Raw genomic sequence first — 12,565 nt, forward strand, 5'->3', positions numbered from 1 at the left:
ACTAGTATCTCACCAGCATCCTCATTGTTACAGTAGGCTGGGAGGGTCAGGGAGAGGCAGGAAGAACCCATACCGTAACCTGTTAGCAACCATGAAAACCTTTCATCCTTACCTACCACCCAATTCCCCTTCTCTACTTCATGGAGGGAAAAAAATATTTTTTTCCCCTGCTCCCTGAGGTATCCTTTCAAAAGATGCTGGTGCCTATTTAGAGCTCTTTGTCTTTAAGCCTCTAAAGAGAATATTTGAGGTCACTTACCATATTTGGCCCTAATTGATCATGAAGAAGCTATTAATATTGATTATATACTAAAATATTATAGAAAATGCAGTAATCCCTTAATAGAGTAGATTAAGACAGCATGACTGTAAGATTGTACATGACATAGTTGTAACACTCAGTGTTTTACCAAAGGGCATCAGAGTATAATATTAAACATGCTAGATATCTAGAAAATATTTGGACAAATACTATCTTTTTCTAATAATGTGGACTATAGATGAGAAAGCAGTTTTATTTTCAGTGACTATGAAAAAATATGGACACTTAAAAAAGGATAATGCTTTGAAAAGGCTAAACATGATTAATAAGGTAACCTCAACCCATGGAATCTATTGGCCATGGCTCTTTATAAGTTATTTGTGGTAACAGTGATGACCCATTTGAAATTTCCACTGTCAGTACTCTTGAGACCATTGTGGTCGCTTAACTTGTGACTTTCTCCCAGAACCTTTTCTAAATTATCAGAGGTTTTCAGCTTGTACCCCTTAATTCTCTTAACTCAATGCCATAAGGAAGAGAATAGAGAATTTGCATAGATGCAGATATTTTTGTTTTTTATGTAGTAGCCTCTTGGCTGGTATTTATTCTCTTGCTTTAAAGTAATGAAGACAAATGCTCACAAATGAGAAATTCTTCATAAACATCTGCCTGGTATTTAGGCATATCGGCAGAATAGAGGGCATAAGGTAAATTCCACATAGCAGATTGGGTTAGGGAGAAGTGATTCCTTGCCCTTGACCTTGTATTGCAATCTTACCGTGACTCAGACCTTACCCTTTATTCTGAAAAGGATTTTATTTTCCCAATTGGGGTTGGCCTTGAGAAAGTTTTAGAGAGGATTAGTATCACAGAACACAAAGTAGTCATTACGGGTGTATCTTTAAGGGTAATATTTAAGTAGTTTTTAAGACTCTGCATCTTTTAACAATTGGTTTGTCAGTTGGACAGCTTCCTTTGGCTCTGAGTCTCAGAATAAGAATGTGCACAAGGGTGGAAGACATCAGCTGGAATTCCATAGAATGCCAGTACTGTTTAAAACAGCCTCCGAAGGTTTGAGAAGCTCTAGGGAAGAAAAATACATTTTGAAAAGGCTACCAAGAAGTCTTTTAGTGAACGTCTCATTTGCATATTTTGTTTTCAAAAATATTCTCATCCATATTGAAACTAACACAGTACTCCCTTAATTATAAAATCCAGTGTATCAATGTCTCAAAAAGAATTTCTAATAATTTGAGTACTTTGAATATGTATTTGTTTCTTAAGATTCCAAGGAGTGAGCAAAAGTGAGCTGTTTGGTTAATGTAAGCATTTGTAGTGGTGCTGTACGAATCCTTCATGGGACAATCTATGATGGAAAATGTACAAGGGCTACAACCTAAACTCTTAAGTGGCACGTCCTTTGATTAAGGAAAGTAGACAAATAGGAAGTTCCCAACACCTTAGAATCAATTGTAAAAGGATGTAGAGGAAAATAGAAAAATGCTGTCACTGAATTTTGGAATTTTGCCTTAAATCAGCCAAGAGAAATGATAATTTCAAATGATTAGAAATGGAAATAATAAAAGTCCAGGCCCAGGAAGGCATCTGTAGATTTAGCAATCTAGGAAACAAGGCAGTACTTTTATAGGGCTTTTATTTCCTTGCTCTGCTGTCTGAATCAAGATGTCTGAACAGTCATTTGGACTCAGGAAGTGTCTGCTTTAATATTAATACCAGTGATAATTGTTAGGTGTAATTTAGCTCTCAGCCTTTAAGTAGTGATCACCAGGTCAGTGATAATATGAATCTCACCGTGTTGAGCACCCGGTTTCTGGGCACATAGGAGCATTCATACTATACTTTACAGCTGATTCATAGAGGGAAAGACATCTGACCACACAAATCCTGTAATGAGGCGTCCTGACTCCCACAAGAGAAAATGGGCAAAAAGCATCATATACCGTCGTAAGACAATAAGGTAGATTTTGTGTGTCCTCAGCAATAGAAGCTTTACAGTTTCCAACTTTTGTTTTCTGAAAATAGAGCTCCTGCCTCTCACTGTGCAGCCCATGGTGTAGACCTGGACCCAGAGTTTCTGACTACCTTTACCCTTAAATAGATGGGAATAGGAGCATTTGTTTCATGTTTCAGTGCTTATTGGTAGTGAAGGAGGTGATCTCTTTCTCAGTATACTTTTTTTAAAACCAGGAGGAAATCTACAAATCTATGATTGTAAGTAGATTTCCCCTAAAGACAGAAGCCTAGGATTGATTCCATGTGAGAGGAGACGGTTCAGGAAAGGCTTCGTTCAGTGAGTGAAACTGGGCTGGACACTGTACCATAACTAAGCGATCATCAGGCAGACGTGGGGTGAAAGGGGGACGTTACCAGCTGGCTGAGCTGGAGGATAGCAGGTAGTTAGGAGTGGTAACTATCTTATTGTAGGTTAGAAAGATTAAGTGAGATAATTGATGTAAAGCACCCTGGAGACATTAGTTGTGTGTATAATAGTTATTCACGGAGCTGCACCATGTTCTTAAATACATTACCAATTTAATGTATATTTTTGGTTTTATAGCTAACTTTTTGGAGCAGTCTAAACTAGTTGTTTATCAGACAGACTATAATAGAACATGATAAGCTTAAATTCATGTTTTAGCATTGTCCTTCCTTGGACCACCATAAGTAAGAAAATAATTGGCTAAAAATACTGCTCAGTTATCGAGCAATACTTGTTTTCCTATTAACCTTTTAAAGAATAGGAATCCAATATCAAGAGACAGTGCATTCAGATGAGTAATTTAACACAATAAAATATACGATCTTGTTATGAAGACAGCTGTAAGCTTTGAAATTACTTTTTTGACTTTGGAAACTTCCTTTTCAAATACAGATAATAAGAGACAGACTATGGAAGAAGTAATATATTGGACAGACACCCTGATTTTTGGGTGACTGTAGAAAACTGTATGTGATGATGGACTTCATACGTGCTGCTATTGCATAACTCTGCAGTGTCCCTGGTACTTACGTTTTGCTTTACTGTTCATTAGAATAGCTGGCATTTTACTGTAATGCATAAATAAATAGTTTATATGAAACATCTGCAAGTGTAATGATACTGCTATATATGTAAGCGTGTGTTTTGGTCTATTGATCAGAAATATTTATTGGACATCCCTTGATGCAAAGTCCAGTTTTAGAGACTAAGAAATTGATAGCCCTTCACATTTCCCAGAGGACAATCTGGGTGCAGATTATGGGTGCAGATTTGTGATCAGGTTTTTCCATTCAATAGGAAATTCTTTACTGCCAAGATATAATAGGGAATACTCTACTAATAAGATAAGTAGAGAAAAATCCCCTAAAGATGTAATGGAAAGTGTTTGTTATTCAGTGACTGGGAAGTGTCTGGTGCTGAGATAACCCCACTGAAATTTACTAATGTACTTTTACTTATTAATATCACTGCACCCTAGTATAACCCCATTCTGCTTGGAGAACTGCGTATGTTTTCATGTAAAAAGTGCATGTCCCATGGGGATCCCTGAGTGGCTCAGCAGTTTGGCGCCTGCCTCCAGCCCAGGGCGTGATCCTGGAGTCCGGGGCTCCCTGCATGGAGCCTGCTTCTCCTTCTGCCTGTGTCTCTGCCTCTCTCTCTCTCTGTGTATCTCATGAATAAATAAATAAAATCTAAAAAAAAAAAAAAAAAAAAAGCCCATCTTTAAAAAAAAAAAAAAGTGCAGGGATCCCTGGGTGGCGCAGCAGTTTGGCGCCTGCCTTTGGCCCAGGGCGCGATCCTGGAGACCCAGGATCGAATCCCAAGTCAGGCTCCCGGTGCATGGAGACTGCTTCTCCCTCTGCCTGTGTCTCTGCCTCTCTCTCTCTCTCTCTCTCTCTGTATGACTATCATAAATAAAAATAAATAAAATAAAATAAAATAAAATAAAAAGTGCATGTCCCAAAGGGCATTTTGGCAGAGAAGCCAAATGGCTATTTACCAAGAAACTTCATAGCATGAGTTCACTATAGTCTAGTGCAGGGCTTCTAAACCTGGGTCCTTGATCCTAAAAATCATACATAAATTTTTTTATCTGTGTATTTTTTTTTCTGGAAGAAAAATCCTTAATGTCCGTTAGAACCCCCAAAGAAAACAAGTAATACTTTTAAAACTCAGTTTTTATCATACAGACCCTTGGTCCTTCATTCAACATACATTTAAGTATCCTACTTGTAATTTATGCCCTATACTGTAATAGGTCCTAAAGTATAGCACAGTGAGCAATCCAGTCTTCTTTATTTTCTGGACTTATTGACAAGTGGAGGGTGCAGGGTGGGCTATTTCAAGCAAGTGAAATGACAGTCGTTGCAGTACAATGGTACAGAGTCAGAAATCTTATTCCAGGGAAGATTTCCAATTTAAGTAATGTTAGCTAAGACCAAAAATATGTACAAGAGTTATCTGGGCATAAAGTGGAGGCTTTGGGTATTAGGGGGTAGAAGTGGTGAGGAGACAGTACTTTCAAAGACCCAAATGCCAGAACTGAAAGATTGCCGGTATATGTTTTCAGCCACTTTCCAAATTTCCTTTCAAGTAAATTTTCACCTTTTTAATCAGAAATATTAATAAAGCCACATACTCTACTGAGAACAAAATGTTAGAGGTAGTGATGAGATAGCACATCTTTTTTTCTCTTCTGATTGTGCACAATGTTAATTTTTTAACCATAAAATCTTAAGTGTTTTAAAAGTGAATAAGTTTATTATGTATATGCATTTACTCCTATACTATACTTTAATAAAATGAGCATATATTATACAATATGTGAATTTTAAAAGCCCTCCTAAATAAGACTTAGTAATAATAGTCATTTCTCTGAATTAATAGAAAAATCAAATATTACTTTTATTTTATAAAAAAGTATCATTTATTTTGTAGCTAGTTTCATTTTTAAATAAGAGCTGTTGGGAACTTTTGTAACAAAATTCTTTATCAGAAGAAGGGAAACAGTGAAAAGTTATTAAATCCTAACAGTGAACAAAATTGTGGGATCATCTATTTATAAAAGCCATGCTTAATGGCAAAAAGTTTAAAACAACTATTACTCTTAATATTGAAACCCAGTAACATGCTGATCTGTGATCAGACTTCCTATTTTCACTTATTTATATGTGATCATTCCCTTATCTTTTTGATGATGAGCATGTATTTGCTGAGAAAAGTATAAGCATGCAATGCCCAATTCTTATGTAAAACTAACTGAATCTGATGAAAAGTCAAGGCTACAATTAGTTTCGTAAGTGAACATGTTAATCGTATGATGAGTGAATGATATAATTGATCTTTTTCTGCTTTTAACACAGTACCTATATACACACAAAGCATCTGGCTATTCTAGTTTTCTGTTATGATTAAATAAGCAAACAGTATTATATGTGTTAGGGCGTAAAAGAGGGATATATGTGCTATGTTCCACAACAAAGTCTTAATTTTGTCTTTCATTTTCATTTCTACAACTACCAGGTGCTCATTATGTCACATCCAGATTCCTACACCTACTTGCAGCTTTTCCCCAAACCCATTATTCTCCCTGTACTAATTCATTCTTTACAAAATCGCTGAAGAAATCTTTATGAAAGCAAACTTTTCGTCCTTGTACAGAGCCCTGTTTCAGGCAGTCTTGTCTATTATGTCTAGAGTACTCCTGAAAAAAGGGGTGATGGGATTGTCATGAGAGATGTTATCATTTATCAAGCCGTGATTTTGTGCCAAGAACTGTTCCCTCCAAGTAATATGTATATAGTATCCGTTTGAGCCTAAGTACAATTTTCACCCCCCTTTTACTAATTGACACTTGGGAGGGTAGTAAGTGGTAGAGCCAGGATCCAAACTCAGGCAGCCACAGTTCAACCTGCTTGGGGCACTCCTATCCCAAAACTAAGTGAATGTAAGTTCGATGATAGATCTGCCTGTAACAAAGGGCATCTTCTCTGGTGACCTATTTCTAGCGGTTTTGTACACAATTGATCACGGCATTGGCCAGTCTAAGTCTGGTGAACATCAAAATGAGGCCAAAGCACATCATTTAGGGCATGCTCAGTGATTGCCATCAATTAAATCGGAGATCTTAGCTTTTATCCATTTGTTTTCATTTTCTTCTTTCCACTCATTTTTTGAAGTATATGAAAATATTACATAATTGCACAGATACTACCCGATAGCAGAAATGCCACATTGCTGAAACTGACCTGGCTGGCAGGCAGCGAGCACCTTTATGTACTAAATTTAAAATGTTTCTCAAATATTGAACCTTAGTCTTTAAAGGCCAAGTATTTTCATGCCCTTCTTTGGGTAATTTTACTTATCTAATGTTTTTTTTCAAACTCCTATTCAGTCCTTCCCTATTTCAGCCAAGCTGGCTGATTCTCGCTTCACCAGGATCCTGATTATTCTTGCTGTTACACTGTTCCCTCTTGAGATTCTGCATGCTGGCATCAAATCCGGAAATGGAAGGCCCCTTGACTTCCTTCATCCACAGGACCTCCTCTAGCATGTGCAACACTCTTCATTTCCTGAATTTTGGGGTACTTTCTGTGCCACTTGGTTGAATGCATTTGGAATCATTCTCCAATGATTGATTTTAATTCATATGATTCCTCATTTATGAAATTATGTAGAAAGTTCTTTGGACCAAAACTTTTGCATCCTTCAAAAGCCCTTATAGTACTGTGTACTGTTTATAGTAGCTATCCAGCACATTTTGGGTGAATTTAGTAATACCTCATAATCCCAGAAAGTAGTCAGTGGTGAAAGAAAAGGTTATTGGAAAATCTTCCCTCCAAAATACACAGTTTATGTTTTTTGAGTTTTTTTAATTTAATTTTTTTTACTCATTTATCACCTATTCCAGACTCACTGTATCTTACTTAGAAAATTGAAGTTTGGCGTAACATAGTGATTGATTGATTATTATTGTTTTCTAACATATCCATGAATAATATTCAGTGATGATGAAAGTACAAGAAGACTTGGGCGAGGGCTCTGCTGGTAAGCATATACATTCGTACAGCTTTGTTGGAAATCATGTTATCACTAAGAATCAAGAGCCTCAAGAAATTAAGTTGCAGTGATTATACCAGATAGCCATCTTCAGGAAATAATCAGAGATAAAGGCAAGGCACAGTCTTATGATTTATAGTAGCAAAACCCTTAAAAAGCAACTTCAGTAACCGAACAGGAAAACGGTTCAATAAATTCTAGAACATCTATACAAAAGACACTAAAAATGATGTTGTGGGAGAATATTTAATGGCATAAGGTATTGTTTAGAATGTAATTTTTAAAAGCTGCCTCCCAAACTGCATACACTGTGGTCACAATTTGTGTTAAAGTTAGGGGTACACATTCACCACAAGTAAAACAAAATGTGCCAAAAATATAAAAAGTGACTGCCTCTGGATAGTGGAATGACAGGTGGTTATTATGATATCCTTAATGCTTCTTTTCTTCCACATCTTCTACAAAAGGATATATTACCATAATCAGGAAAAGTTGCTATTTTTTAAAGCAGAATGCTTTGTGAAGACTATAGGTGTGCAGTTATCCGACTCATATTAAGTACTTTCCCTAACAGTTTCACATATCCATGAACAGGAACAGTTGCCTAAAAGCAGAGCTGCTGCTTTGAATTTAGCTGTCAGTATGATTTTTTTATACATCTAGTAGACGTTTTGTGTTTCCCATGTCACAGGCCTGCATTTCTTTACTGGCACACTTGGTTTTCAGAGCTGTCTGAAAGCTGGATGCAATGCACAAGGGTGACCACAGGGTCTGACTGGGTGTGTTCGGTACGGCGTTTGATTTAGTCCTTTCAGAAGTGTTCGGAAAATAAAACCTGCATTGTTTGGGTTCTGGTTTTCCCAGAATTCTGTCACTATTCTCTGCTTTCAATATGGCACCCCTCCTTTTGCCATCCGCCCATGGTGAGATTATGGGACCATTTGCTACCACCAGCCAGGATAGCCTCCGAGGTACATTGTCGGGTTCCCCAAGTCGTGATTACGTGTGCACCAGGCGGTCTTTGTGAACTTCTCGAAGTGTGGAGGTGGCAGCTTTCACCACCACCTCAGAGGCCTACTGGGCAAAGTGCCTGGACAAAGTTCATCCCTTCTTGTTGCTCTGCTGTGGAATAGCTTGGCTAGTCACCCTTTTGAGGTAAGTTTTGCCCAACGTTTATAAAATCCTGTCTGGGAGAGAAATACAGTCGGAGCTCCAGGAGGCCTCTCAGCGGACTGTAAGGCGCTCTCCATAAAACCCGCTTCCTCCTCCTCATTCCACTTCCTTCCCACCCCCTGGGTCCACCTTAGCCTACTGTTCCTAATCACAGACATTTACTGTCTTTCCTCCCTCCTGGTGAACCTTTCTGGACCTTTCTTAGAACAGAGCTTTTTCTTAACCTTTCATTTGTGCCTTTCTTTTCTTTTTTTTTTTTTTTTTTTAAGATTTTATTTATTTATTCATTAGAGACACAAATTGAGGGGCAGAGACATGGACAGAGGGAGAAGTAGGCTCCATGCGGGGAGACTGATGCAGACCCTGATCCTAGGATCCTGGGACCATGACCTCTACCGCTCCACGGCTGAGCGACCCAGGTGCCGCTCATTTGTGCTTTTCTTAACGGAGTTTACAGTAACTTTTTTGGGTTATCAGCTTTCAGTGCCAGAAGGTCATTTCTCCTAACCTTTTCTACTTCTATAAATGGTATATTCACATTGTAAGAATATCAAACACAAAATAGTAGAACTCACCTAAAGTTCAAGCACCTATTGATAACCACAGATGACATTTAGGAACCAGATTCTCTTTTTAAATAAATATATGTAGAGTTTCACTCACAGGTTTTTACATGTAAAAATCATACCATTCCTGTGGTGTGTGACCCGCTTTTTTTCCTCTGCAGTATCCTTCCACATCAGTAAATAGAAACCGGTCTCACCTTTTCTGGATATGCCATAATTTCTTTGACTTCCTTGTTACAGACTTTTAGGTTGTTTCTAAGTCTGGCCACCACTGACAATTATAAACATCGTTAGGTTTATAATTTGAACACTTTATCAATTTTCTTTTTTAGACGTGGAGTTTCTGGGTCAAATAGTAAAATATTTTAGTTTTTTAGACACATTTCCAAGCTGCCATAAGCATTAAAAAAAATTTTTTAACAGTATGGTATGTCATGAACTTTCATATTGGCTGCTACTTTGCAATTTAGTTTTGTCTTCTGCTACTGCAATTGGTTGTGGTTTCTCGCAGTACTAAAATCTGGACTTTCCAAAGGAAACAGTTGTGGTTTTTTTTTTTTTTTTTAAGACAATTGTGATATTTTTTTAAGATAGTTGATTTAGAGCTGCATGATTGTATTTTACCTGGTTTATTTCCTTTAAGCTAATGACAATATCCTAAGTAGAAGAGAATGAGTTTTACTGTTAAATGTGCAATGAGAAATTTCATGGTTTTCTGTGGTTACTGGAGTTTGTTTTCTGGGATGAAAAGGCTGCTGAGATTTCTCTTTTCTTTCTCCTACAGCTGTAAAATGCAGGATGTGGACTAGATTTCATTTGAGAATTCTATGGTGTCTAGTCCTGTGGGCAGCAAGCTTCCCAGTTGATGGTATCAGAAACCTCATGATTATTTCTGCCCAGGCAAGGTGGCCGAGGGTCTACTGATGTGGGGAGGCCCCCTTTCTTCATCCCCTCAGTCCCTATCAGCCCGTGGCCTCCCTAGCCTTCCAGTGTCCCATAGCTGCTCACCTGACTTAGGAATCTATTTCATCTTCTCTTATCTCTCTAATACCAATTCCTTTTTACCTTGTGCCACAGTTACCTAGTTCTCAAGGATAGTGATTGGATGTTTCCTTTTTGTGACTTCTGTATAAACTATACTTACTGCCTTAGTAAAATCCTTTGCTTAGTGTACATACTAAATATTCAATGGCTTGGATGTTAATAACTGTATTAGGAAAGCCTGTGTTTCTCTTGTATCTTTCTCCTTTCACACAGAACATTTTACTTCTAACACTTCTGGTCACCAAGTGGGTGTGTGTGTGGGGGGGTGGGGTTGAACACCAAGCAGTTTTGTGACACCAGCTACGTATCCTACAGTTTCTCAGTTCTGACTCTATCCACCTGGAGATAGTGTCACCCAAAGTTAAAGGCTCAGCCCCATAAAACTGCCTCTCCTCCAAATACTAATCACAAGTAGTAGATCCCCAGGTTACCCACAATTTTTATCCAACTTGGCTACAAATCGGAGGTTCCCATGAGCTCTTTCCCCTTAGATTCGGTTATTTGCTAATTTACAGAACTTAAGGAAAAAATGTAAGTTTGCCAGTTTATTAAAGGAATAACCAGATGAAGAGATACATAGGATGAGGTCTGGGAGGGTTCCAAATGCAGGAGCTTCTTCCTGGTAGATTTGGGGTAGTCATCCTCCTGGTAGGTAGATGTGTTCACCAGCTGGAAAGCTTTCCACTCCATATTACTGGAATTTTACGAGGCTTCCTCACATAAGCATGATCAACAAACTTCATTTCTAGCCCTTCTCCCGTCTCTAAAGAAGTGGGAAGTTGGGCTGAAAATTCCAAGCTTATAATCATGGCTTGATCTTTCTGGGGACCAGCCCCCATCCAGGAGCCCACCAAGAGTCACCTCATTAGAACAGGAAATGCCCCTAGTGCTCTTATCACTAAGGGGAATTTACAAGGGTTCTAGGAGCCCTGTGCCAGGCACTTGGGAGGAAGACCAAATATTTATTATAAAGCACAGGATCACAGTCACTTAATGTTACTTTTTTCAGGATCATTTGTGTTTCTTTCCTGATATTTTTGTTATTACTGTGGGGAAAAGATGATCTTGACCTCAATTACTGGTTTATTAGAACAGAACCTCTTAGCATTTTTTAAAATCAGTTTGATAATTCCTTCACTAATTTTTATATTACTAAGCAAATGTATTATTAGTTATTTTAACAACACTTTGGCTGTTAAACTTATCATGTGGTCTGCTTATGTTGACTTGTTTTCTCCCCCATGTTTATTATTTAGTTTAGTTGGGGTTTATTTTGTTTTTTACATTACAGTCTATTTTCTTTTTTAATTATGGCAGATATACTTAGAAGAATACAGCTTGTAACCAAATGAAAATATAGGGCACGTGTTGGTTTCTTGTAAAGGTAAAGTTGACATTGAATACCTGAGGTGTGCTAAGTGCTTTAAATTAATTAGCTTTTATTTTCACAGCAGTCCTTTAAAGGGCTATTTATGATCAGTAGTTGGGGCTTCAGAAGGCTTTTCCCCAAGTAACTGTAATACACTTTTTAAATCAGAGCCACCAGCTTCAAGGAGACAGTGTAACTTGGTTACATTTATCTCTAAACTTGACTCTAACTTGGTTGTCTATAGTAAGGACACTCCCGAAAAAAAAGAATCTATCAAGAAGAGAGATCGCACAGCCTGGATACATAAACAATGGAGAGGCACTTTGAGTTCATTCAGGCATTTCTTAATGAGAAGGAGCTTCAGCTAATTCCCTCATCCAAAGGAAAAATATGGGACTACGCTGGGCCCAGGCCCCACCCTAAATCTGTATCAATGTCAAAGCCAAGGCCCCTTCTATCAGATCACACTGCCATTGCCACTGACCAAATATTTTACGATACTACCTAGTCTACTGACTTACTCATTCTTAGACCCAAAACAGAATGATAGCCGAGCAGATAGTTCATTGAACCTCCAATAAGCTATGCTTCCTAATTTGGGGCCTTTGTACAGCTCCAGCCTTGTCTCTTATCCCTTTACTTAAAAAATGTCTTTGTTCATGTGCATCTCATGAGTCTGTCAGGTGCGGCATTTCTCACCATTTAGTCCAAGTGTTCAGAGTGGAGCGACGGTCCTAATGTTTCATCACCAGACTCAGGGCACCACACACAATGGCAGGCCAATATGGCATTTCCAAGCTATGGGACTCCTTACCTTGGTAAGAAGTGGGTGGGAACTGAGTGGGTGGGAACTGAGGCTGTCTGTTTAGCCAGAGTAACTTTGGAAGCTCTCTTTATTTTTTAATGTTTGCAGTGCACATTTGGCATAGTTCTGATTGGTACAGGTCTGAATTATGCATTATCTGTAGGAAAATTTTAATGCAGGCCTATCTTTTCTATCAGCAAACCTTTAGATCATTGCTCTCTGAAATTTATGAATATGTATTATATGATACAAATTAAAGTTAATATAGATTTTTAGATCGGGCAAA

General features: G+C 38.0%; 1 protein-coding gene across 14 annotated transcripts in view; it reads left to right on the forward strand.

Annotated features, from left to right (window-relative positions):
• The window catches only part of RUFY3 (RUN and FYVE domain containing 3), a 72,208-nt gene that overhangs the window by 13,637 nt on the left and 46,006 nt on the right, over positions 1–12,565 (forward strand). Inside the window, exon 1 of one of the 14 annotated variants that reach the window (XM_077848294.1) lies at positions 8,866–8,914. The exons of 12 other annotated variants lie outside the window; for them this stretch is intronic. In XM_077848294.1, coding sequence (XP_077704420.1) covers positions 8,881–8,914 — 34 coding nt within the window. In that variant the 5' untranslated portion in view covers positions 8,866–8,880. Of the gene's footprint in view, positions 1–8,865; positions 8,915–12,243; positions 12,293–12,565 lie in introns of those variants that run through there. One more of the 14 variants, XM_077848293.1, reaches the window with a different exon arrangement.

Source organism: Canis aureus, chromosome 14, assembly GCF_053574225.1.
Source record: "Canis aureus isolate CA01 chromosome 14, VMU_Caureus_v.1.0, whole genome shotgun sequence".
NCBI classification, from domain to species: Eukaryota; Metazoa; Chordata; class Mammalia; order Carnivora; family Canidae; genus Canis; species Canis aureus.